The following is a 27,801-nucleotide window of genomic DNA, read 5'->3' on the forward strand; positions in this document are numbered from 1 at the left end:
TCACTTGAGCGTAATGCGTACGCCTCCGTTCGGGAGCTTCTTCATCATGTTCCACACCTGTATTCGCGTCATCTTCGCGATCGAGATATCATTAATGGCAACAATCTCTTCGCCGGCACGTAACAGGCCGGATTTTTCAGCGGCACCACCTGTAACAAAAATGGACGCAAAAAGACGTTAGTAAGAGAGACCGTACGTTTTCTTTTAACGACTTAAAAACACATACCCATGAAGATTTTCTTGATTATTAACGGCTTGTTGCCGGTCGGTGAATCGTAACCACCCTCGATGGAGAACCCGAGACCGGCACCGTCCTTGTTGATTTCTACCATGCGACAGCCTTCCGGTACATCCGCGGTAGAAAAGGAAGCTGTAGAATACAAAAGAAAAAAATGATCAAATTTTTTTTTCAATTGATACTGGTTTCGGTAAATCCTATACAATGGGACGCTACCGAAAGATATCGACACACGTTATAAAGATGTGCGCTCACCAGAACAAAAAACATCTGCAAGCGACAGGAAACCTTTGACTGCCTATATTAAAACCTATTTGACAGCGGGTATCCTTCAGATACCTGTATAACATTAATTTGGTAATAAGATTAGTTGCTGATTCTGACAAGTGAAAAAAGAACGATTTCGAGAAAACAGCCTGGAGGTATGCAATGTACGTTACAAGAAATTTACTCTTTTCTGTAAAGGAAGAAACTCACATTCTAAAACATTATCTAAAAATATCTATTTAGGTCCTTGTTTTGGAATATGCTATATTCCAGCGGCACAGTCTATAGGACCTATACTAGTTTTTCTTGGCCTAGTACCATCCTGTCAGTACAGCATAAATAGAGGTGTTTATTGCAGTTTATTACTCTATTTGGCAATATTTCAGAATATGCAAGCTCTGCTACTCCCTTTCCCAACCCTTTCCCTGTGTAAGTACTCCCTTGGATAACCACGAGGAGGAGGTACACTCTTTCAGGAGTTGTATGCATTGTTTTCTGCTAGAGGTCGCGTCCGACGAGCTGTCTCGTCACATCCATTGCAGTTATGCCGATATCGATACATATGTACACTTATTTGCAGTGAGTGTCATTTTACGCTCTAACCTGGGTTCAGAAGGTCCCTGAAGAGCCTCCACAGAGGTGAAAGAGTGCAATATTCCACACCCGTCATCCCACCTCCATCTGGAGATCCACGTCGTTCTAACTTACAATCGTTACATACAGAATTGTATTACTCCTCTCGTATGCCTTATCCTTGTCTATTCGAAGATCTGTTACACACTTTAAACCTGACCAGAAAAATATGTGCTATGTAAATTTATAGTTTCATTTACCTTTCGTTTATTTATGTTATTTCATAACATTGTTACCTAATGTCAAATTTCTTTGGGATGATAGTCAATTACGTATTAGAAGAATCTAGCGTTGAAAGGAAATGAAAACATTGCTTCCGCTGAATTTCTTGTGGTTACTGATCATTTTAAACGGCAAACGAAACAGATTCGCAACAGCATGACATGATTTGTGCAAAGTAATTACGTACCATTGTCGGTAGCATTGCTAGAGGAACATTTCGACACATCATCCGCCGACAGCAGACCATCCTCGGATGCGGTACCATCGAATACACTTTCAGCTGAAATTAAATCCATAAAGACGTACAGGGTAAGTGTAGATTGTTGCACCATTACAACCAACCGAATCAGCGCGATGCTTACCTTCATTCGATGCCACATCCAGATGATCGAGATCCAACGAACGGGACGCTTTGTGTTGGATCTTAAGCTTACGCTCGTACTCCGTAGCAAGTTCACTCTTCTCCGCCAGCGAGCTAAGCGATCCCATCGAGGGTCGCTTAAGCTTCGTTAGCGTATCGAGTACGAGCGACTTGGATCGTGTGATAACCATGACCACTTCTGGTCGTGGCGTCTAAAAGAAATGATAAAAAGCTTTGATTAGTCAAGGCTCAACCTTCGTAAATGTGTGTGGTTACTAACCTTAAGTACGCTGAGTGACTCGCGATGGGTGAGGCCTCGCATGCTGAGCCCATTGATCGAAAGGATACGATCGCCCTTCTTCAACCGCCCGTCCCGGTCCGCGGGTGAGTTGGTGAGAATCTTGTGAATCTGAAGAATATATTGAAAGGATATTATTACATGTTAGTGACATTAAGATATATCGCAAGAATATTAAAGATTCAGGGCATCACCATAATTACGTACCGTAATTTCCTTTGCCTCATAGTCGGAACCTCCGGCCAGTGTAATACCGATGCTACTTTCTGGTGTTTCGCGCTGCAGCACAACCACAAAAGCTTCCGGCGTTGCCAACGGTGGATCTGCCTCTTCAATAATTAGTTGCAAGTCTTGCGGTGTGATCAAACTGTGACTGCTGCCAAGTGACGAGAAGCTACCATAATCTGACGGTGTGCTCTGAAGCGTTTGGGACGAGCCGGTACAGTTCGGGGCGACACTACCCAGTCCGAGACTGTTGGTTTGCAGCGAGGACACTCCGGACGACGAGGAAGCCAACGAGTCCCAGGACGAGAACCGATCGTGACCGTTGGTGTGGTGGGTGTTGGTTTTTGGTGTGGCATGTACCGGTGGTGATGTGGCCGTCGGTACGGCAGACGTCACCTGTGCTACCGGTGTCGGTGCAATCGTATGCTCCTTCGGTGTTTGCTTAACCGGCGTCGGGATGACCGTACTGTTGGCGGACTTCGATTCGAATGGTTTACGAATTTCCGCCAAATTTAGCTTCTTCGTTTCAACCGATGAACGTAACTCGCGCCGCACCGGAACGGGCACGGCTGGTTCCGTTGGCACTGTACGGGCTAAACTGAGAGGTGATAGTTTCTTCTCGGCACGCAACCCACGAACCGTGGCGACGCTGACCGTTTCGGGTTCCTTGTGGGAGATGGTACGGGCAGCCTCGTGACGTACCCATTTGGCAAGATCCGACATTGAACCATCGTGAGAGATTTTCTTCGACTGAAGATCGGGTACGACGGTCGGTAAGGGTATTTCCGCCGTTGGGAGCGGTACCGCGGAAGCAACGATCGGTTCCTCAACGACCGCGTTATCCTCCAGATCAGAAACGACCTCCACGTACGATGCAACCTTTATCACCTTATCGACAATGCTATCCACACTGTCTACCACCTTGTAGTGGGTCAGTTCCGGCTTCTTTTCAGGCTCGTAACCAACCGATTTACCGCTGGTGGTAGGTGAACCGTTCATAAGCGAGCTTCGAGGTTTGGATTTAGATTTGCGACGTTCTTCCTCCTCGTACCCGTCGGTACTGTCACCGTCCTCGTACCGCTTCGATTTCGCTCCATTGCCGAACGTACCGACATCTTCAATCTTAAGATCACCACCCCGTCCATTACGACACTTGGCGGAGGCGAGCACATTCTTGCGATTCATAGACGCCTCGGACGAGGAAGATTTGGAGAGCTTTCGACTAATGTCGACGGTCGGTGTACTGCCGACCGAGCTGCAACTAGCCTGCGAACCGGAGCTGGACGTAAGTGTTGAGTTGGAACTTGTGATGGACGTGTTCGTCTCCGAGCTGAGTGTACGGGTGAGTGCGTACTTCTCGACCGGAGCTACCTGTGCGACGGGCGATACCGGTGGTGAAGACACGCGTGAACTCAACACCGAATCACTGTCATCGCTTTCGTCCTCCGTGCTGCGCAAACAATCCGTTGATCCACTTTTAGGTGGATAGACGAGTGACGTCCGGGGTGGCTTCACCGGTGGCATTGGTGGAAGTGGTTTCCGGAACGTTGGCACCATCTCCGACTCCGATTCCGATTGCTTTGAATCGGATGCGGCCTGCAAACGTGTGGTGGACGCACGGAACGTCCCATCCTGACCATTGCCCGATCTAAGTTGAACCGTCGACGATGGACCGGTCACCGAACTGATACTCGATTTCGGTGGCATCGGAAGTGTGTTGGTTTTGCGGCTGTAAGAAAGTGCCACCGCTGGTGGTTCAATAGCCGTTTTAGAAATGACACCGGATGATAGGATAATTTCCGAGTCCTTGCTCTTGATGATCGGCAGCCCGATAATACGCGTTTCGGGCAACACTTCCGTCTCCGGTACCTTCTCCGGGATGACGAGTCCGCGCAGTTTCGACATTGACTTTTTGCGCTGTTCCAGCAGGTTCGAGATGGATGATTTCCATCGCTCGTCCGTACCCGCCGCACCGTTGTTGGCGATGGTTGACGATACGAGCGAGCTGCTGCTACCGAGGTTTCCGGGTGTGTTCGCGATCGTTGCCAGGCTGTGTCCATTCGAGTAGCCCGAGAAGCTTGTCGTGCGGGCGAGAACTTTCGTACCATCCACACCTCCATTGGAACTGAGCGGTTTGACCGATTCGGTTCTATTCATCGGATTCAGATTCTCCACACTGTACGCCTTCCCCAGCACGACCGGTTTCGATGTTTCCAGGCTAAACTTGGCTTTGTACGGTGTTTCACTGGTGGTGGACGTTGTCATCGTGACACCCCGATCTACCTCATCCAGATGCTCGACACTGTGTGCCTTCTTGCGCAGCGTTGCGTACGTTTCGATCGCTTCGACAGCCTTCTTCGCGGTGGAAATGTCCCGCGAAGATCCGAGCAAGTTTTCCGAGCTCTTGGTGAAATCTTTGCTAAACTTCCGTGCGGCCGTTAACAGTGTCGTATGCTGTGGAGGCGGTGGTACGGCACCTTCGGCATCTGCCGCACTCGAGAACATTGCAATCTTGTCCCTTACGCTCTTTTCCGACTTTTCATCCTTACGCCAGTTTGATCCGACCAGGGCTATCCGGCCCGTAGATTGTGGTAGTGGTGGCGGTTTGCCGTGTTGGTGATGATCAGGCACATCCACTGATCGACGGCGCTGCTCGAACACATTCTGCAGCGATTGGTACGCTTGCGGTAGCTCCTTACGGCTGAGCAGCGACTCTGCGATCGAGGAACTGCGGGTTGGGAACGGTGGTGGTTTGCGGAAGCCATCCCCGGTGGATGTGTGTGACATCTTACGGGGCACCGGTGGTGGATGGCTCTTAGGCAAATCGGGTAGATCATCATTAAAACTGAAAAAGAAAAGCGTTCTTTTATCGAAAGGAATCAAGTTTTGTTAAAAATCAATTACCGCACCTGGAATGTTTGTCGTTCGATTTGGCGAGTACCGGCGCCATGATGCCACCGTTCATAATCGTCATCGCGGCTCCCGGTCCCATATTCGGGATGGCAACGTTCCCGTTGACACTGGTGCTGCCGCCGTTGGGTACGGTCGTTGTCGTCGTCGTGTTGGCAGCGGAAGGTTCGGTAAAGTTCGGCGGGAACTCATGCCCATCCGGTGGTAGTCGTGAGAATGCCGGTGGCGCTACTTTGCCACCATTCGTTGCTGCTGTGGAGGCGGCGGCGGACGGTGTGGACGGTGAAGGTAACAGCTGATGCACGGTGCTGGCAATGGCGGTCACGGTGGTAGTCGACGTCACTACATTGTTCATCGAGTCCATGCTCGTGACACTGCCCGGGGCGGCCTGTTTGTCTGCCTCGGGGTTGATTATGGGAAGGTTGTTGGCGTAGGCGGTGCCTTCGCTGCTATCCGTGCCTGCCTTTAGCCCGGACGAAGCGATGTGGCTGGACTCTGGAATGGGCGTGAATAAATGCAAAATGTCATTAGAATGTGACAGGGTGCTCTTAAAATATCTAACATCATTCTAATAAGATTATGCAATCCATTCTCGTATGATGCATTGGTTGTTCCGTCTAAAGCTAACTAGGTAAAGAGGTAAATAGAATGAACATGGAGGCAATGCAATGTGCACTTTAGTTATCAATCATACTCCGTTATCATACTCTTGTAAGTAAGTAAGTAAGTAAGTAAGTAAGTAAGTAAGTAAGTAAGTAAGTAAGGAAGTAAGGAAGTAAGTAAGTAAGTAAGTAAGTAAGTAAGTAAGTAAGTAAGTAAGTAAGTAAGTAAGTAAGTAAGTAAGTAAGTAAGTAAGTAAGTGAGTAAGTAAGTAAGTAAGTAAGTAAGTAAGTAAGTAAGTAAGTAAGTAAGTAAGTAAGTAAGTAAGTAAGTAAGTAAGTAAGTAAGTAAGTAAGTAAGTAAGTAAGTAAGTAAGTAAGTAAGTAAGTAAGTAAGTAAGTAAGTAAGTAAGTAAGTAAGTAAGTAAGTAAGTAAGTAAGTAAGTAAGTAAGTAAGTAAGTAAGTAGTTGAGTAAATAGATATTTGTGCAAATTGTATTTATTTTCGTTTTATTATTTGTTGGATTTTGCTAATGAGAGATTTTAAAAAAATTAAAATTGGTTCTGTATATTTTTGTGTTTGTTTAGTTACTTGTTTATGTTTATATTATGATATAATAATATAACTATATATTAATAAATAGTATCAATATCAAAACATTTCAATTTTTTGTAGTTCCTGATGATTGTTCAATTATTGTTCAATTCATGATTTATACATTTAATAACATTCCAGCAATACTATTACATCTATGACTTTTGCTTTTTTTTCATCCACAAGAACGGCGAGGCCGTATTGCTTATAACTATAGGTAGTTATTTTAAGATACAATTCACATTCGTTTGATGACAATTCCTTCTCAGAACAGTGAAATGTCACCTTTTCCCGAGTGTACTCGGCCGTTTGACTTATACTTTTAACTGCACAAACTAGTTATAAATTATGAACCAAAGCAAGTAGTTACATCGCAATCATTTAGTAATGTTAAAAAATATAAAACTCCATATGTGTTAGAATTAACGAATAAGACTTCATAAGTAAACCCCCAACCCCAGTAAAACATTGACGCTTGTTTAAAGTAGCGACAAATAATATTTTTGATTTGTTCTGTTATTTGTTTTACATTCCATACCGAAAGCTTCCGATATACGCAGAGCAGCACAAATCACGCCAATGATAAATGTCGTCGCTGCGATAAATTATCTGACAAATTGCTGGAACACCCATAAACAATACCGCCACAGGACTAACGGGGCATAGTGGTTCCGCTGTTTATCGCATACACAAATACACCAGACACATTCCTTCCGGAGCAAACAAACAAAATAATCAAAACGTTGTGCTGTGTTGCTTAACTTTTTTTGTATGCCACTGCTGCTGCTTGTTTCAACCCAGCAACTTCACGGTCACCCTTGGGCATTTCGTTCGAATTGCACCCCTCGAGTTGGTAAAGGTTAAGTAGTTCGCGCGCTGTAAATTGTTCATGCATGACTCAAATGTGCCGGCAAATGCGAAGCACGGAATGCGTACCAGCAATGCTGTTTGCCCGACAATCGGCGACTCCGTCGTGGGTGGGTGCGGTAGATACTGCACAACCCAGCACCAATGTAGAATTGGTGGCCCGGATGTCAATTTTCGGTTATAAATTGTTAAACCCAGTCAATCGAACGGGGCGCGTCCTCGAGTAGAAACAGCAAGATGATGATGATCGTTTATTGACAGTTATGCGACGAATGGGGCGGAGAGTGCTGTGTATGGTGAATTATAGCAGATCACATCCGTTCCGGTTATGAGAGGAAGCCGAACACACACCCAAACACACCGAAATACGAGACATAAAGACGCCTTTCCAGTGGAGTTGATTGTAGGGGAAGATCGCCTCAATTCGGTCCTGGTCGATCGGGCCTTTTCGCTTTGATCAATTATCGATGTCTAATAATGGACATCGTCCCCATGCCGACGAGAAGAACTATCGATCTTCTAGCATCTTGGGACCTCTGACTAGAAATCTCCAATAACGGACCGAGTCTCAATGGCAAAGTGTGCGGTCGCTTCTTGCCCACGTTGTCGATAAATAAATCAATAATTGTTTCATTCAACTTCCTCCACTTCTCGACCCAACCCTCCCGCGTGCAGTAGTACTCGATGGAAGAGGCAAAGTAAAGTTTGGGGTTTGGAAGGATGTGGTCTCTTGGGGTGAACATTTTCCCGCTCGGTTCACAAATCACAACTACCGTGCAGATATTTCCTCTCCATCAAGATCAAGGTATTTTTCACCGCTGGAATGTTGGGCCTGTGAGAACTATTATCTCAAGATATCTGCCCTTCCTACTTTGCCCGCCACTAAAACTTCCATTTGTTTCAATCATCTCAATGGCGATAGATCCCGCTTACTTCCGCCATTGTTGCGATCCAGTGAGCCCGAGTTGGAACTAAGTGGGTCATAACGGACGTCACCCTACCGTTCCTAAACGAAACGTGACCCTCGGGCGGGGTCACTCGGTCGGGTTTTATTAATCGTGCGCTCGGGTAAGCGGCATGGCTGCGTCACAGTGTTGGGAGTTAACGGCGACGAAAAGAAGATACCAGTTCCTAGTCCAGTGGATCATCGCTAGAGAGCATTCGGGAGTTGTGTAATATTCATTACGGAACGGATTTAGCGACGGTAATTTTAGACCATGGTCTATGGGACCATTATATGTCTTCCTTCTAATTTTTTTTTCTTTCAAAGTGACTTGTTTTATCGTTTTTCTTGTTTTATTATAATTAATGAGTGTGGGTGCTCATGCGCAACAGCTGTAAACCCACGGCGTACTCATTTGCATGTAACCTAACGAAGAAGTTCGGTACGATGGAGGAAATCAAACATTTCTATGAAAAATACATAATTTTGTTATATACAATGGATGCATTCTGATGATAAATATCATTTGTAAGCATGATTAGTTTAATACGTAAGTATTAGTTAATAATTACAAAATATTAATAAAATATATCAGGATCTCCCTATGGGTAAACGACATCAACAACTAATTATATGTTTATGTATAATAATTTTTAATTAACAATAATTCACATTTGAAAAACAAATATAAAGATAAGAAAATAATATTCATTTTCCAATTATAACAAATTATTAGAATATTTTAGCTATGGAGCAATTTGATAGGTCCAAATTTAGTCGGGCTGCGCCTTCAGTATGTTGTATGTAACTTGATGAAATATATCTAAATATTTGATTTTTCAACCTTGCCAAAATTTTACTTTATAAAACTGAGGGATTTCCACGAATTATGAATATTCTAAGGTTGAAAACATTGACGATCATTAGTAAAACTCAATAGACTACTATGTAGCAGCAATTGCATACTTTTAGGCGTTTTCAAAAAGCGCTGCTGAATTAGCGTAAAGGAGTGTTATGACTTTAGTAACATTGAAAAAAACCAATTCCAGGAATTTAAGTTCCTACAAAAGCACATCCTGCACCTAAAATGTAGTACCGAAAAGTTAAAATGACCCGTTTGGCCAATATTTAGCTCACCGTGTTTGGTGGGCATACAACGGCGACATCGGTGAAGCCAGAATTTTCCAGAACTGTGCACATGTAACGTAACACAACTGCCCTCATAAGGAAAAAATAACCTTTTTTTTTCGGCAGTGCGTTGTAGTTGGAACATGATTTACCACCGCTAGATATGCAAACTGGTTCTTCCGGTCGGGTTCAAGCTTACGCAGTTCAGCGCAAACGAACGAGAGAAGAAACCGAACGGAATAAATCCTACCTAGTGTCCTCAGAATGGTATCGAGACAACAAAAAGAAGCAACAAGACAGAGTGAATGGCAAGCAATGAAAGAAACTTAAATCCGAAACGGTAAAACATATCGGTATGACCCATGTCTCTTCGTTCCACTACCTTTACCGCACGGGCCAATATTAATCCGGGGGATGCATCATTCGAGGTGAGATCCTGGTCCGGTGATTCGATTGTCAAGCGCGACATCCTCCTAAACTGGCACCAGTACACGGGCTGCGATAAATGTCGCGACAGACCTGAGGTGACTTTTTCTTCTTGCACTGTTGATCGTCTCTTGCTGCGCACAACACTACAATAACGTGGCTTGTACTCCTGAATGTGTCGAAGAAAGGGTGAACATGTAAGAATGTTGCAACAGTCTCGTCCACCGTGCAGCAACTGACCAATAAAAGGGCATATCGGGAGACTCAACCACGAAGAGCCTGGCGGGCTTTTCACACTGGTTCCGGCATCACAAGAAACACCTCCGTTACACCATTTCTAGGTGAAGGTGCGACTCCGCGTTCTACGATCCCACTGCTCGATAGCCATTTGTGGTATTGCATCTAATTTCTTCGTCTAGCTTCGGTGTCGGTACCGATGTTTGTGGTTGCGGATGGACTACGTACAGGCACACCAACGAACGCAACTCCTATTTTGGGCTCAGAAGTCACCACCTTCCAAGTGCACCGAAACTTTAACCTCACGCTCACGTGAGCCCCACAGAGGAGACCACGCTCATATGGCAATCCACCGTCTTATGTAATCCGGTTCTGGACCAAGTTTTCCCGCCCTCTCTCTCTCGCTCTGTGTGATGTCTGCTGTTCAGCAACCTATGCCCGCTATTGCAGAAGTCCGCAGGAAAATCTCAACTCACAGAGTCGATGCAATCCGTTTGCGTTGTTTGAGTTACGCTAAGTGGAATGCACATGCGGAAGTTTGTGCAGTGTATCGATCTCCATCCGATGCACGCGCGCACAGCTGTCCCAAAAACCCCTCGCTTCTTGTATATGTGTGCGCTGTAGCCCATTTTCGCTGGAAATATTCTACTCGCGCCGTTCCATCTTGCCATATTTCTAACACAAGCCGGTGGCGGGTTGTGCGGTGCTGTTCTGTTATTTTTAATCTAGAAAATGCAACTTCAACGTGAAACGGCGGTGTGCGCGCGTGTTAACGTGCGCGTGGATTCCGTACGGTCTCCATCTCGTGTGAGTTTTTTTTTGTTTGTTTCAGTGTTGGTTTCCAAAGAGCATAAATATACGACCGATCGGTCGGTTGATTCGCGCGCCCAGCCCGGCAGGAGGCCGAAACCCGCGGAACGGTGTTGGGATTCCACAGCGATTCTGCCACGAGAAGTTCTCGCTACGAAAGGAATGGCGTGTGTGTGCAGAACAGTCCCACCGTTGCCATCTTACACCATTGCTTTCCACCCTGGCATGGCAAGGCGTACGAATCGGGTTCCAAATGTGCCTGCAACCCTCGCTTTCCTCGATACGGTTATGGAAGATCAGAGATCAGGTTGAGGAGGCACGAACAAACAGCGAACAAAACGGATGGGAAAAGCGCTACAAAAAAAAAACGTAAAACCGGGTTCATTGACTCGGTTGTGGTGATGTGTGATGAACACATTTGGCAAATGCGAAACGATTTAATGCTTTCTCGTGAAAGTTGGAAAAAAGTAAATTTTTACTTTCTGTATTTCATCGATGTTTCGGTACAAGAACATTTTCCTTTTTATAATGCAGTAGATTATAGCAAAATGATCATCAGAATTCCTCTTCTTCGGCTAACTATTAGAAAGCAGCTGATTGGAACTTGTTTTCGGATGACGTCCTTAATCGATTTTTTTTCTAACCCATCGTCACGATCAGCAACGGAACCGACACGTCGAGTTATCACTCACGCCGTCCTGCTTCAAGTTTAATCTTCACAGTCCAGGTTAAGCTTAATCTTGCTCAGAACAAGCCGAAATAATAACCAACGTAACGCAGCCTGACGGGACTTTATAAAGAGCAATGGAGCTTAAATGACTATTTCTTGCTGCACTGTTCCATTTACCAGTATGGAAGGACTTTGTAGTAAATGTACGTATTCAAAATGTGGATTGGTAACAACAAAAAAGTATGGCAGTTGCTAGTTGTGTTTTCAGTTCATCACCTAATTCAACAGCCCGTCCGTCATAAGAAGAAGTAGGGCCAAAAGTGGGTCACAAGTGACAATTTGTTCGTTTTCTGCTGATTTATGGGTTCGCTAAAACACAACCCCAGCGCTGGTCACACGAATACCAAATTTGCTGCCGTCGGGAGTAGACGCTGGGAATTTTCTTCTTGTTTTCGGGAATTCAAGAAACAACGTGACAAGAATGGAGGCCATGGAGGTCGCATTGCTGCGTGGGGTTTTTAAAATCATTCCACCCGTATGCAGTAATTCGTCGCGAGAGATTTCTATCCTAATAATGAATGAATATAACCAGTGCGTGTGATGGTGACTGCCACAAGAAACAACCGACACAAAATAAGAGCTTTTGTTTTCGGGGTGATGAACAGGCAAGTTTAATAATTTATAAGTAAAGATGCATCTGTGTGTTAACATAATGGAAAGATAATAGTACGGTGTACGACCGTTAAGATAAAGCTTTGACAACAATGGCCGTAACGATTAAGCGAAGGGCAGTTTTGATAAGTTTTATTGCATTATTTTCCCCCCTTACCGTGAGTGGGTTAATGGTGGGATATTTATTTCTGGAAGAATAAGGCTTCTAGCCATTTTTTCTCCTCTATTAGCAAATGACATGTTTGTTAATGCATTTAATGCATTAGCGAATTGTGATACATCATTTCAGTACTTTTACATGTATTGCTATTTGAGTACTTTGTCGATTATTAAAAGGTTTAATTACAATTACTATTATGGTTGTGTTGAAAAATCGAAATAATAATGAAGTGTATTGTTTGAAAAATAGTGTATCGAAAAACATATGGAATTGTAAGTGAAAGACATTTTAATATCCCATTTCAAAATCAATTTGTTTTAATGTTCCAATGTTTGTTAATAATACTCGTTAATAATGATAATTTTCATTTCTTTTGATTCTATAACGTTTTACGGCTTTGGACCTGCCATGCCATTGGGTTTTGGGTCACTTGATTTAAACGATTTTAGTCTGTACATTACACTTTGTTGAGTTATTATGGATTACGGATTTCAATAGTCAATATGATATAGTCGACAACTTAAGATAAAAATATTAGCAGTGTATCGTTTTTTTTACCGGCACTACATCCTCAAGAAAGCCTGTCCTGTTATTTTTGGCTTTATTTTCTGACTACATTTTCCGGATTTAGTCGGTTAGTTAGTTTAACGCACGGGAGATTAGTCCAGATCTGATTTTTCGGTCCTATTGTGTGCTGTGGCGCCGTTACCAAATGCACCACTGGTTAGCCCAGTATATCGTTTAGGAATATCTAAATTATGATGCCGGCTTGAATCAGAATGTGGCTGGTTAAACTGCTACTCATTAAATCAGATTTATTTGACTAATTGGAGCAATTTTATGTGAATGCAACACATAAACACATTAAGCAAATTTTATACTTTTATAACTATTTATACTGCAATCCTATTCAATAATAAAGTACCGTGCCGAAATTCATATTACTTTATCGGATGTAAACGAACTTTGTTGCAATATTGATCAAATTTGTTAGTGTTTGTTACTGTCTCTTTTAGGTTGATGTCTTTTTGCGCATCTTGTTCCTTACCAGACACTAGTGAATCATATCGAGTTTATCTAACCGAGTTTTAAATAATCCCAAGGTTTTGAAAATTATTTTACCGTAACAATTATTTCAAGAACATAATAAGAGAAAATGAAAGCTAACTAATAAATTGCTTAAATCATGAAAATGGCACGTTTCAAAGTGACGCCCCGATGAAGTAAAATTCCAACACACCGAACACACCATTTGGAAAGTGTTTGCGAACGATAAGACAAAGCTACAAATCTTGCATTTCGCTTTTGGAAATCGTGCAAGGTTTTATGACCCAGTCATGCGATGATCCGCGAACGTTCCGAGCAACTCTTGCTTATCTCGTCGCATATGCACACGACCGCACGCCTTCCGATAATCGATCGAACACACCGCGAACGGAATGGAAATAAGACCAAAATCGTGATTGTTTTGGCACAAATCTACACCAACCGGGCAGAGATGATAGAGATAATTGCGCACACTGATGTCCGATTTCCTGACAATCCATTCCAACCCCAATTTCAGAGCCCTTCCTTCCTTACGAGGATTGGCTTGATTGGCTCAGAAACCGGCTGAGAGTGAACCGAACCGATCGGAACGGAAGCTTTCTTTCCGGGCACGGGTTGACTTTCCGGTCAGGACGCCCTTGAACTTGCCTCGTTCAGCAAAAGCACCTGACGTTTTACAATCCACTCTCCCCGAAGGTGAATATGCCCGGTGGCATTTTTGCTTCCAGCACGAACAAGTTTATTAGCCGGCCTGATTAGGCCGCCTCCTCGGCAATGGACTAATTGGGTTGGAAATTTTCCAAATATTTTACCCATTCTTCGCTTCCTACTACTTGCCGGGTGGGACCATCGTAGGTGCAAATACCTGCCTGCCATGCCATTCTTATGCGCAGCGTCATCCCGTATGCTGCACACATAGTTGGGAGCTGGAAATAACAAATTTCGTTCATTCCATCCGGAGGTGTTTGGTTTGGCTTGTTTGTCTGAAACCAAGAGCTAAAAGCGTGAGTAACACAAATTCTGATCCAAAAAGTGCAGTAAACTCAGGGGAGAATTTTGAAGACAGCTTTAAAGCAAGGGGATCCATTGTATGAATAATCTGTGAGAATATCTCTGAAGCATTTCGAGTTAAATTTGAAAATATGTTTTAAAAACTATCACCCTAAAGGAACACTTTTGCCGGAATGAATTGTTGCATATGTAGTAAGGAAACCATGGTGAGCTAATGCTGGCGGATGATGAGAAATGTTTGCCCCTGTGTGATTAATTAAATTCTAAGTTTGAAATGATGAAACGGACCGTAAGCCATGTAAACCATAGAGCTCTAAACTAGTGATGGTGTGATTGGAATTTGTAAGATTCAAAGATTCGATCCCTTAACGGATTTGAATCAGATCGGATTCCAATGGACGGATTCGGATGGGATTCGAATACGATTCGATCCGATTGTGATTCGATAAGGATTCGATATGATTGCGATTCGCTAGAGATTCAATCCGATAAGGATTCGATAGAGATTGTGCTGGGAATAGATTCCAAATAACAAGACCAACAATCAAATATGTCTAAGCACGAAAACTTGTTATTTGGGATCTATTCCCAACAGAATCCCAATTGAGTCTCAATCGGATCGAGCTACAACATAATCTCGATCAAATTTTACCCATTTCAAATCCTAATCGGATCGAATCCGTAACGAATCCTCATCGAATCCCAATAGGATTGAATTCTATATTAATATCCTGCAATTGGGTTCCAATGTGATTCAAATCCATCCAGTGAGATCGTGTCTTCATATCTTCCGTAATCCAATCTTCCCATCACTACTGCAATGATAGCCTTTTAATCGACATAAGACACAAAGTACACGAATTTAAATAATTAATAGGACTCGGTATGTCTATGTAGAACCCAATATGTTGCTAATGGTCGGCTACATTTTAGTAAAAAACATTCATTGCTTTAACTGTGTGCATTAAATACATCCCACAACAAAATTTTATCTAACACTGCTTCATAAATTGGATTGCATCTTTCAAGTAAGAAAGGTATCCATTACTGCTTTGAAGCGGTACCTTTTTCTGATTGTGCATTCAAAGGCTAAAGCATCATTTAAAATAACACTCGCTTTACTGGTTAAGCGTAGGCAAAATAGTCAATTTTATACGATCACTTCAAAGGTATCTCTTTGATGTAGTTATGTTTGTAGCTTTGTAGGGGGAAAACCAATCAACCGAGGAGCCCCATTAAAAGTGAACTTTCTACTAACCATGTTTGGTGTTCTATTTCCCTTTATCACTTAAAGGCACGTTTGTGTGAGTTTGTGCTCGAAACGAAACCACAAAAAAGGCACATTTTTAAATATAAAGAGCACACATTCTAGTGTAAGTAATTGAATTACCTGTCTGTTCGTTTTACTGCTGTTGCAAACGATTATGATGTTTGTTTGTTTGATTTATGATCAATCAAATTGAATTTGATGTCAAATGATGATTTTGCCGTCTCGGTCAATTAAACACTGTATCAGTAAGTGGTGTTTAATGAGTGTTGTTACTGATGCTACTGCATCACTTTAAATTAATCAGTGACATCTGTTTTTTTTGCCCTCCAACTGCAGGCAGATTTTATTTTCTAATTACCACACCACACCGCACACGCACACACATCAGCAAGTATAGGTTAGCCCCGTTGTCGAAAGTTTTTTTTGCATCTTTTTCAGTGCATTCATAAAGGTCAAAGTGGGTGAAAAATATGTATGCCGCATATGCATTATCCATTACCCGACATACAGAAAGCGCCAGATACACAGATGAGATTGATTTATGCAACCAACTACTCAACACACGTGCTCTGACAACATAATGCAACGTGTCCAGCAAACGTGCGAAATGATTGACCAAACGGAGAGTGGTCGAGCATTGCTCACAAAAAGAATCACCCTTCGCCTCGCGTTTGAAACATCACACAGCGCGTTTCGCAAAGCATAAATCAACCCACCGGCACACACAACCACCGACGGCGCTAATCAAACTTTTAATCGTTCAGTTTGTGACGCATTACACATTTTATGTTTGTATTTTCCGTGCCGAATTTTCCCAACCCTTCGTTTTGGGTGGAAATAAAAGCGTCAAAGGCGCGTCAGTGGTTTGGCGATAACGATCGTTTACCCAACAATCAGACAAACACCTCAGTATTTTTGCTTTGCTGTTTCTTTTACGGGAGTTAAAAAAACCTGACCGAATGTTTTTCCCTCACTAGAGGGGCAAAACAGGAAATAAAATCACTCTAGCACGGTGGAGTAGTGGATGATAATTTGTAAGCTGCCATCCCGTTTCGCACACACTGAAAATGTTAACCCAGAACCTTCCTATTTTGGACGAATGGAAGATTACCAAACTTCGTCTATTTAAAAGCAGGCGAATTGAGGGTGTTGAACCTTTTTTTTGTGTCGAGGACTTTATATTCTCTCGAGCTTTTCACTTATAAAATTCCGATCTTAGCGCTTTGCTTTTTAAGCATGGAAGATGAGCACGATACCGGCCCGATTCTATTGCTAGATGAGGGACTATTTTCATTTTATGGCTAGTCTTGCCCCAGATCACAACTACTCAGACGTTGGAACGTCGCTTGAAAAACAAAGGACACCCACAGTGTGCCAGATGGGATGGACCAAGCGCACGGTACTTTAAAGAAACATTAAAAACCCCCAAAGCTTCGGCTAATAATTGCTGCTGAGCACATTTGTCCACCCGGGGAAAACCCATCTCATCGTGAACGTGTTTTTTGGCTCATTTTGGCATCACTGGCAGCGTATACACACACACACCCACACAACACACACACTAAACCCCTGAAAACCTTGCAGAAGCCCCATGGCGTCGCATCCGGGAGCTTTGATGCACAATCACAACGCAATGGAAAGATGGTGGGGTTTAGCAAAAAAATTGTAAATGTAGCTTCGTTGCATTAGTCGGTAACGATCCGCACAAAAAAGGGACAATGTTGCACTGCCAAAGACGGGCCTCCCCTTCTTGTCTAATGACAGACTCTCGAGGGGGGAAGGTCAAGTACACCGTTGATGGTACAATCGTACTATCAAACCCTGCCCAAGATAACGAAATGAAAGTTTCGTGTCGGATCGTTAAGCAGCGTGGGCAAACACATTAGAGTGTGCCGGATCGAGTCCGTTTCTTTTTCTTGCCCGGAACCTTCCTTAATGGACGCTTGTTACCGTGTGCGGAAGCAGGAAAATGGTAATTCGAAATTGTTTTAAAGTACTTCACTACACCCAAGGGACGCTGGTTGCATTTTCTGTTGATTGTCTACGAAAACTTTGGATCTCATTCTGCTGCGGTTTGGTGCAAAAATTTAAACCCATTTCCTTGCTATTACTCCTTTAAAGGAGCTCTCTTTGTTGGCTGTTGGTAGGTCCGATATAAAGGGAAATTCACTGTAACGCCAGGAACACAAAAAAGTGGATGACTATCAATTTGATTAAAATTGATTATCGACTGATGGAAACGATCGTTACGGTGGTAGAGAGCGCAAACTGCTGCTTTTTGTTTGCTGGCGTTCTGCATCGATCTAAAGATCGAACTTCTAGCGCGTCCGGCACGCCCGGGGTAAGCGAGTGTGCCGCAAACAGCATTAGAGCGGGCGATTGATGCTGATGCTGCCGGGCTTACACCGGGAGCTGACCTATATTTTAATGTGATAAATTTTCTCTTTTCTTCCCGCGATTTTCTGCCCACATTCCGGGGGGCACCCTAAAATGGTTCACCACCATTTGGCCCGGAACCGCAACGAGCGATATCTAACTAACGCTGATTCGGTGCTAGATAGCGTTCTTCGATGAATCGTTCAGGAATTTGCAGCCGTATGTGCGCGTGTGTGCGCTGGTGTGGTGGTGAAAGGGCGATCGACCAATGCCGCGCAGCCGGCAGCCCAGGGCAGCAAAACAAATGGATTAAGAAATCGGCCAAAGATAACGAAGATGTGTGTTAAATTAAATTAAATGAGTGTGTAACTTTGCATCGATTTTCTAGGTCACCCAAAGCAGCAGCAGTCCGACGGTCTGGGCGCCCGCGAGATTTAGCAGCGAAAGCATCGGAGCGGTCGCGATTGAGTGACGCCCGTTGGCCATACCACGGGTAAGGGTGCGCTCGTTCGTTGATCTACCACCTCTCCGGAAGGCAACTGGTTTTCTGTTGTAAGTTTATAGCAGTTCCCCATTCTTTTCCCTATTTTTTATGCTGAATGTTTAAGGTTTCCTCTTGCTCGCCAAGCGCTTCATAATTAGTTGCACTGAGCTGGTACAATGGGGCTGGCAAAAGAAAGTACCACCTTTTATTCGATCGTCCATTGGGGGAGAATGCTTGGAGTAGATATCGCTTAATAGAATTAAGCAACAGAATAGAAATCGTTTGTGTTTGTGGCTCGGTGAGGAATTTGAATTGTTGAGGTACATTGAAGAATTGTTGCGTTTAATGAAATGAACTGCCTAGTCTAGCTAATTATTGAAAGCTTAAAATGATTAGATTGTAACGTCTTGTCACACTTTATCGGTCTAGCTTACATCTACTATTGGTTATTTAATTTATAGGGCGATACGACCAATCTTTTCTTTTTCCAGACGCAAATTTGTACTATTTGGATTTGACGCAGTGTAGTGTCTTAGTCATTTTGATTCCTCTGATCCATTCTAACTCAAGTGCCATGAATTTAACGCAGTTATTCAACGTTACGAAAGTTGCTTCCATGGAATACCCTAAGTTGTATTCGTACTTTCCCGCCAACTTCTTATAAATTAGTAAACTTTTGTTTTTTGTATAAAATTGTAAAAACAAAACGAAAACGACTGAAGGGTACCACATAAGGTCCATTGAATTTAAGTATTATTAACGAATGCTGCCTGCGGTATGATACAGTAAAGGAAAATGACATACATGGCAGATTACAAGTCCAAGTGAGGCAATAATTTTGAAGAAGAAGAAGAAGAAGAAGAAGAAACTTCTATAACATGTATGTGACCCAATTATGGACTTGAGCAGTTTATTTTCGTGATTGCTCATCTGATGTAACTAAACTTCTGAGTTCACTACAATGCTCCATTCTTTGAGACAACTGTTGATCTTGACGCTTCCCATTCATTAAAACCTTTCGTTTTACATACCAACCCAAAGGAAAAATAAATTAAACTATAACCTTGATTTCGCACAGGCCAACGTGTCTTCATCTTGTCAAAGCGTCCAAAGATATGCAATTGCTCAATTAAGAATCAACTCATATCTCCAATAGGACATAAGCAGATGATTTTGGCCACTGCTCTGCTCTTCAAACTTTTTGAAAAAGTATGTTTCCTACCAACAGACACCACCAGTCCCACAATGATGAATCGTCAATGCAAAAAAAAAGTTGCTCCCACTCATTTGTTTATGTACCTAGATCGGGTTTACTAAGTAGATGGTTGAAATTAATTCCGTACAGAAAAAACAGAAAGAATATTCCCAGATGATTATAAAGATATTCGAATAAAATCTCCAATCTGCACGGTTAATGAACCCATATCCTGTCAACCCGCCCCACGGGTCAGTCGGATAGATTCAAAGTAGTGCTTCTTCTAGTTCTAATGAACCTATCAAATCGTACATTTATCAAGCATCTCACCTCCCCAAACGAACCGTTCTCGAAGATCTTTTCTTGTGGGTTTTTTTGTTGGTTACCTGGAGCTTTACGACCGCTGGAGATGGTTCTGAACGTGCGAAAAGTCCCAAACGAAAAACTCGCCAACAGTGTAGCGTAGAATGCTAAACTTCACATAAAGCACTTAAGCGGTGGTCCTAAACGGTCGGGTCGGTCGCAGATTGGTTTGATTGGGTGCGATATCCCGCTCCGTATGGGAGTGGAACACACAACAATGCTGTGCCGTGTCGTCGCCGTTTCTGAACGCTATAATCTGTACAAATTATTTGTGTTGCCACGAAAAAAAAACCCCTCAGCGACCACAACTCGAATTGGCTGTTATGCTGCGTTTCGTATATGGTAATAAACAAAAATAGCTAAGCATCGTCGCATTATTTTCCCCCCGTTAAGTAGCTGCCGAAGATTCCGGACGGGGTTTCGGAGCGTGTATAGGGCTGTGCGTTTCAGACACCGGTAAATGCGCCCATTGTCCCAACGTGCTATTAGTACGCTGTGTGAACATGGTTGAACATCGATAAATTAATTAAGATCTCTTATTCCACATTCGTGAAAATAAAGGGTTTTTTTTTCTTTAGGCGAGCCGGGTGGATTTTTATTTCGTCATATATCACACGACCAGCGGCAGTAGATTCGGCTATCTCCCCTGCTATGCGTGTATACATCTTTTCTCCGCGAGTACCTACCAAAAGAGTATTCTTGGAACGCTTGAAAAAGAAACTCCTTTACCCCGGTCAAACATTCGGCGACCACACCAAGCAAAGATGGAGGGCAAATAAATAAAATAGCCAATAGCCATAAAAAGTTGGAACTAATTTGTACTTGTGGTTTTTTGGGGATCCGATGTGACGACGAAACCATTGGAACATGGGTCGTTGTGCCGAAAAACAAAACCTCCCCGTCGGCTAGGGCTTTTCGGCAAACCGGTAGGACAAACCGGAGTGTGTACGCGCGACGACCTTCGTTAAAGGAGCCCAGGAAGAAACTAACCAAACCCGGCTAGAGGCGAAGGCTCGATTAATGAGGTGATTTCCCGTGTCGTTTTTGCGGTGCAGAAATCTTGAATCTTTCGCTTAATTATCGGTAGCCCCGAAACCATTTGTCTTTTGGGCACATATTTCGACGTGAAATGCCTTTTCTCCATCCAGTGCCGTGTGTTGTGGAGTTTGGTTAGAAATGTGGTGCCGGAACATCACGGGTAGGAAGTGGGCAAACAACCCGGCACACATGGACACGACTCGGTAGCCGGAAAACGGTAACCCCCATTACTTCTAGACCCACCTGGGTCGGTATGTTCCCGCAGGGTTCATTCATCTTTGGTTCGGAATCGCGCCCAGGAGCTTAAGCGGGGAGCCAAATGGGTTGCGTTTTTCGGTTGGTTTTATGTTACAACTGTTAATGTTTGTTACGTTTGGTGAAATAGAACTAATGACCGGAGCGTATGAGTGGATGTTGCGTTTGAATAACATCCTACACGTACGTTCTATTGGAATATTAACCGCAAAGAAGGTTTTTCTATTTGAAACAAAACGCATGCATTTGAAAAATGCACAAAACTCTATGAAATTCGATTGAATCCTTTGTTTAAAACCCTTCAAGAATAATGCGTAATAGCCAATAGTCAGCAAACTCCCGGGAATAAATAGCATAATATAAAATGCATATGGAATGGGTTACATATATCAACACTATGAAATTTGGTAAATAAATATAAATATATAAATAAATTTCAATACTATGGAGCGAAACAACAGCGTATATTGAACATTGTGAAGATGACCACCAAATCAGTACTTGGTGCAAGACTTTGCAACACCGGAGTTGACGAATAATCACATTGGTAAAGTGTAAAACAGCAAGAGCAAGTCCACCAGAATTTAAATCTATTCTTGAGTAGGTCGTACTTTCTTGCTCTCTGCGTCATCTCCTGCACGATAAATGACCAAATAAAGTAATTTGCTTGCTGGTTTCATCCAGGTTCGGTCATTCCTTTATGTTAGAAAGGTTAGCTATTTTTTTTTCTAATTAATTATATAAAGTCAATGAATGGATAGTGGTTCAATATGGTATGAGCTTTACATATAAATTTGCCCGAAAATACGCCGTACATTCGTTTATGATACCATCAAAACAAAAGGTCGGAATTGCCATACCACTTACAGTAAAACGTCGATTATCCGTGCAATTACGGACCGGCCGCATTCCGGCCAATCGAATTCCACGGATAACAGGTCCTTCAGCTTTGTACGTGCTATAAATGAATGTGAAGATGATAGGTCAACGTTACAAGTATTCAGATGTGTATAACATTAGAAGTTATTGTTTGTTGACAATATGAAACATTTTCCAGCGAGTTTGACTTGATCAACTCTTCACAGAAAACTCTCAAGTCTGGGAATGTCTTGTATTCCCAACAATGAATGCATAATTCACTTCTATGCCTCATCAAAGATATCAAATGTGATGCATCAACTGCTCTTACGTAGCATCATTGGCAATGAAACTAAACTGTAATTTAAAATGCCTAGAACAGTGGTCCAAAAGATCTTACCAATTTGCATTACATGAAATCTATTAACATTTAAACTCTGGCGCTAAAAGCTCAACTGAAGGATGGAAGGACTACTCTAAACAAGTTACCAAAAACGGCAAAGAACCATTTTCGCTCGGACGCATTTCTTCCTCCACACCCGGGGATGGATTTGCGACGGCTTCCGATATCGATTTCCATTTGCATAATTAATCCTATTAACGAACAGTTCTTATCTCACGCACCCGTTGACAGCGGTTGGTGGTGGTGGGTAGTGTGGGAAGCTGAGCCGGTGTCAGCTGTTCACTTATTATGGTGATTGGAAACTTATCAGTGGAATGCTTTTCGCGTCTCCAAATGGCCCCAGCAGCGGTTTGTGCCAGTTGAGACGATTTAGTTGAGTGTGCCACCCGGTGGATGAGGCTCGCCTGTGCTCGTGTTTGACGCTGATAATGGTGATACCGATGCCCATCGGATTTTGCGCCCTCCATGCAAGCCGCCGGCGTGATCGATCAACTTTGAACTGGACTGGCACAACAGCAATGATTATTTTGCATATCATTCGCCGGTGCGGTTTGATAGCCCCCCGCTGGTAGCGGATTGGGTCAGGCTTCAGTAGATGATTGCTCGTTTTATGTCCGAATTTTTACAGCAACGCTCTTTCTAGTTCGGGTGCGAACTTGTAACTGTATCACCGGTTTTCTGACCGGCAAAGCCAGGTTTAGCTTTGTTTTTTCTCTTATGTTAGGATTATAATTCATTTTCATTCTCGTTTATCTCGCCACAAAGCAACAAAACCAAACAAAAACAAAAAACACGTTATTTACGATCATCGACCATCGACGTAACAATGTTGATTTTACGGGCACCGCATGAAACGCCACGCGAATCCACCACCGGCCGGGGACCGATAACGGAAGTTTGTAATTAATTATCAATTAAGGGATATCATCGACCGGCTAGTGACCCACCTTTTGCCCTTCTGCCGCCAGCGTCTTCCAGCGAAGGTATAGCAGTCGCGCGTTTTGTTCGACGATCAAACGAAACCACCATAAAATAGTCGTAAGGTTAGGCGCGGCAATGAACGTTTTAAATCATTAATGCTTTTATTTTCTTGTTTAATTTGATTATTAGCCTTTATTTGCATCACGCAACCGACGAATTGGCGGTGAAACCGGTTCCGGGTTCCGTGCGGCCAAAAGGTCATTGAACGGGATTACAGTGAGCATCCGGTGCAGTTCTTTTTCTGGATTAAGAGCGAATACACGATCATGGAGTCAGAACGCGAACAAAAGTGCATTCTTCGTAATGGGGCTTGTCGGGTTTGCTAAATTTGTCTTCTCCCGGTTTTGCAATAAAATGCAGGATTGAGTTTCGGCAATCGGCCATAACATGATTTTTATGATGATCGTGTTTCACAAATGTGCGATCGTACATAACGTGAGACAATCTGGAAGGGAAATGTACATGCCAAAAGGTCAATTTTGCGACGCAAATGTTCCAAGGCGTAGTTGGAAAGCACGGCGATGGCTTAATCAGCCAATTTTCTCAACAGATCACTTCACACACACACACACACACACTCGTCTCGGAATGCAAATGCTGCGGCCCGTTTGCGATCGGATTGGGATTGGACTGACCTAAATTCATTTTGAAAAGTTGTCCTCCAAATCGTGTGCATGCGAAAACCCGTTCCCAATGCAAAAACCCCGAATGCACTCACACAGCCGGTTGGCGCAGTTTTGCTGTAAAACTGTTGATCGAAAATGAGAACTGTCATTAAAATCAGTTGTAACCAGCATCGGAAGATGGAAGAAGAGTTGTAGCTCTGGGGTGCGAAAGAACGAGTGTTTGCAAATAAAACGTAGTCTAATTTCGCTGTTTCGCGACAGTGTGGTAGGTCCTGCTTGGTACAATCGAATGGTGACGGTGTGGCGTTTGGAAAAATACCCCTTCCACGCGGTGAAGAGATGAAGCGCAATGCGTTAAAAATTTACCGACCATAAATATTCACCCTATTTTTCGTCCCTGCTCATGCGAATCAACCTTTCACTTCTGGAGTACCCCAACTACCTGGCAGTAGTGGAGATTTGTGCGTTGTTTTTTTATTTTTCTGCAGCTTTTTATCGCGCGCAGTGGACTTGCGCAGCTGCCAAATAGAGCTTCTCATCGGGCAAAGGTAACGGGGCAAAGCCAAAATCACCCCTTGAAGGTGCAAAAATCGGGCGGAAAAATTGAGCGTGAGAGAGAAACTTCACCGTGCAACTGGATGCACAACTCCCCCGGGACGGTCACGGGTAACTGGAGTGGTCGTCGAAGTTTGTAACGTTCACGTGCATCGCCACGAAACACCCGAATACGCTACGCGAAGTGACCCCTATTTTTCAGCTGCCCGTGTGCGATGTGTTTCATCGTGGAAGTGTACATCTGCACCTTGGGACATTTGGAATTCCAAGATATTCACCAACCCAAATCTGCCTTTTTTTGGGGGAAGATCTTGAAAATACGCGATCAGCATTCGAAGCTTCAATGTAAAACGGAAAAAGCGAATTGGCACAGAGCTGTAGAGTGGAGCAGGAGACGTGGTAAAAATTGTGGTTCGAGATAATATTTTGACAGCATTAATTACAAACCCGCTCCGTAGAATTGTTGTGGCTGTTCCAATTACTAAAAAAAATGTAAAGAGGTGACATTCTTTAAGCCTCTTACTTGTGCTTTTGGAACACACAAATAATTGGCGGGGTGGGGGTGGGGGAATCACATTGATCACAGCATGCATAGCTGCACGTTCCTCTCCGGTCACAGAATGGCATCAGAATGGACGTGCTTTACTGGGCAATCGCGGTAACTTGCCGAAAACTTGATGCACAGTGCAGTGCACCAGTTCTGGATGGGTTGACTGGTGCACAAGGCTTTGATATATGCGCATCCCCTTGCACGATGCCATTCCATTCTCGACGGTATTAAGACGACCAAGAGATAAGTGTACGACGTCCACCATTGGGACGCTCGTTCGTTAGGAAGGTTACAACGATGGTGCAACCATTACATATCCATGCTTCACCGTGCTCTGGCACAGTGTGCCGAAAGCGGCTGTCGATTAAGCCATTGGCCAAAAATGGTAAACCGTGCACCATACGGCAAGGGTCCCCACCAACACCGACCACGTCTGGCGCATCGGAGCTATTCAAACAAATAGAAAATCAATTGGCAAGTTTGCGTACGGGTTTCGAGCAGTTGTCTTACTGAAATGCATGCTCGCTTTTTCGGCTGTATCTGTCTATCCGTTCGAAACGATTAAGCGGGTTTTTTGGTGAAAACATCTTGCGTGAACGTGACCAATTTTAGTGTCTAGTGTTTAATGGCGAACGAGACACCGAGAGACAGGGTGGCGGACAGCTTGAAGGTCACCATTTTGTTGTCTTAATAAACAACCCTATCACCGGTGGGGCATACCGAGTAGAGAGAGGATTCAGATCCAATAGAGAGCAAAGCGTTATGTCGTAACACATAAGCACTGCGAACTCCATTTTGGTGCAATTTGGTGGTGGTTTTGGTGAGTGTGTACTTATTTGGACACTCAACACCCCTAAATAATGTGGGGGCATCGGAAACGAGCATGTCCCCGCTTTTTGTTCGCCAAATAATTGACCGTATCTCGTTTGACCGAGTGCATGTACCAATGTGGGTAAAGATTTGCGATTAAATAAGCATTCCATTAGAAATGGGTATTAAATACATTATTAATTATATTACATTACCAAATGGGTGGCTCGATGTCCGGGGGAGATAGGGTATAATCCATGCGGACATCTTCCTTAATGCACATTTACACTCACCTGTAAAGACAGTAAAAGAGAACAAAAACACAGAAATTATTAACAACCACATAAACCGCACCAAAGTTACCCATTCTCGGGCGAATCGGTCAAACCCTGCAGGAATAGGTGAAGTGTTTTCATTGTTTTTGGGATATAAATTATATTAATGTTACTGTTATGTTAAAATTCCGGGACATTCTTTTGATTAAGGTATGGGGTATCGCCGACGCACAAATGCGGTGAGTGAAATATGGCCCAAAATGTGTGTGTGTGTGTGTGTGTGTATTTGTGTGTCCATCCATGTTTTGCTTAGCTATCGGTACACAGAGCTCCCCCCCCCCCCCACAGACGTTGGCGTGAAAAAACAAGCAGGTATGATTTATTTTGCACGAAATGATTAAAAGTTTGGCTTAATGCGGAACTAAGTGCAAACAGAAACCGGGATATTTTTGGGGAAACAATTTAAAACATAGCCCGCTTAAGCTATGAGTGACGAGGGTTGTGTGTTGAGGGATTAATTAGCCGCACCGGGTAAATGCTCTTTTCCCATCGTAATGTTTGAATGCACGGTAGGATAAATTATTAATGGATGAAGTTTGTAAAAATGGAATAAGAAATATTTAACCCAAACGTTATTGGTTTCGAAAATTTGATTTTATGATAAAAAAGTAAAAATTATGCGAATAATGTTGTACCTTGGGCAGAAAACACCTGAAGGTATGCAATTTAAAAAAAAATACAATTTATATCTCAACTTTAGAAAGCAAATTTAGCATAGTTTCAGGCGTGCACCATAAAAACAATCCTGAATAAGCATACACTAATGAAAGCAAACACTGGCATTTCAAAATAAGCTAGAATAATTAAATGAATCACACGTATAAAAATAAATCCATCAGTTGATTAAATAGTATAATGGAGCAAGTAAGTGGACCATGTTTGTTAGCGCATGCAAATGTGGTTGAGTTATGTTTGTACATTGCGATTTCATGATTGTGTTGTTTTTAAAGTTATTTGAAGTAGTATGAATGAATCAACTTTGTATTTTTTTTTGCTTATAAGACAATCTTCTCAGTAGTTTATGTGTCATTCCATGCTGATGCGGTAAGCTGTACTATACTAGCAGGTGTATTTCATTCCTTGTGCAGATGGTAGAGCATGGGCTTATTATTATGGTGGTGGTGGTGGTAAAGTAATTGACCCTCTCAACCCCCTTGCTCTACCACAACTCTCCACCCTTCATTCCCAAGCAGATGCACGGTAGATGCTGTAAGTGACCAGTGAGCGTTGCAGTGTGAGAACAGTGCGTGTGCGTTGTTGTGCGTTGCGTTCGCGTTCGTCAACGAGAACCATGTGAGTGAGTATTCGAGCTTGGTCCAATTTACCTGGTGCTGTTCCGAGACCAGCGTGCTTCGGCTTGAGGGCTATCACTCTCGGTTCCAT

General features: G+C 43.2%; 1 protein-coding gene across 1 annotated transcript; it reads right to left on the minus strand.

Annotated features, from left to right (window-relative positions):
- LOC128718401 (uncharacterized) lies at positions 1 to 27,801 on the minus strand. Its single transcript, XM_053812028.1, has 8 exons — positions 27,744 to 27,801; positions 5,154 to 5,649; positions 2,227 to 5,089; positions 2,002 to 2,130; positions 1,723 to 1,933; positions 1,548 to 1,640; positions 227 to 370; positions 1 to 149 (listed from the first exon to the last, which is right to left on the minus strand). The coding sequence occupies exons 1-8, from the start codon at positions 27,799 to 27,801 to the stop codon at positions 1 to 3; spliced, it is 4,143 nt and encodes a 1,380-aa protein (XP_053668003.1).

The sequence above is a fragment of the Anopheles marshallii genome, chromosome 2, assembly GCF_943734725.1.
Source record: "Anopheles marshallii chromosome 2, idAnoMarsDA_429_01, whole genome shotgun sequence".
In the NCBI taxonomy this organism is placed as follows: domain Eukaryota; kingdom Metazoa; phylum Arthropoda; class Insecta; order Diptera; family Culicidae; genus Anopheles; species Anopheles marshallii.

Bases quoted from the DNA above. Each gene is read 5' to 3' on its own strand.
- LOC128718401 (XM_053812028.1), bottom strand. From the start codon at position 27,801: ATGGAACCGAGAGTGATAGCCCTCAAGCCGAAGCACGCTGGTCTCGGA. The intron at 1,934-2,001 runs GTTAGTAACCAC...CATTTCTTTTAG, and splicing joins AGTCACTCAGCGTACTTAAG to ACGCCACGACCAGAAGTGGT. The intron at 150-226 runs GTATGTGTTTTT...TTTTTGTTACAG, and splicing joins AATCAAGAAAATCTTCATGG to GTGGTGCCGCTGAAAAATCC.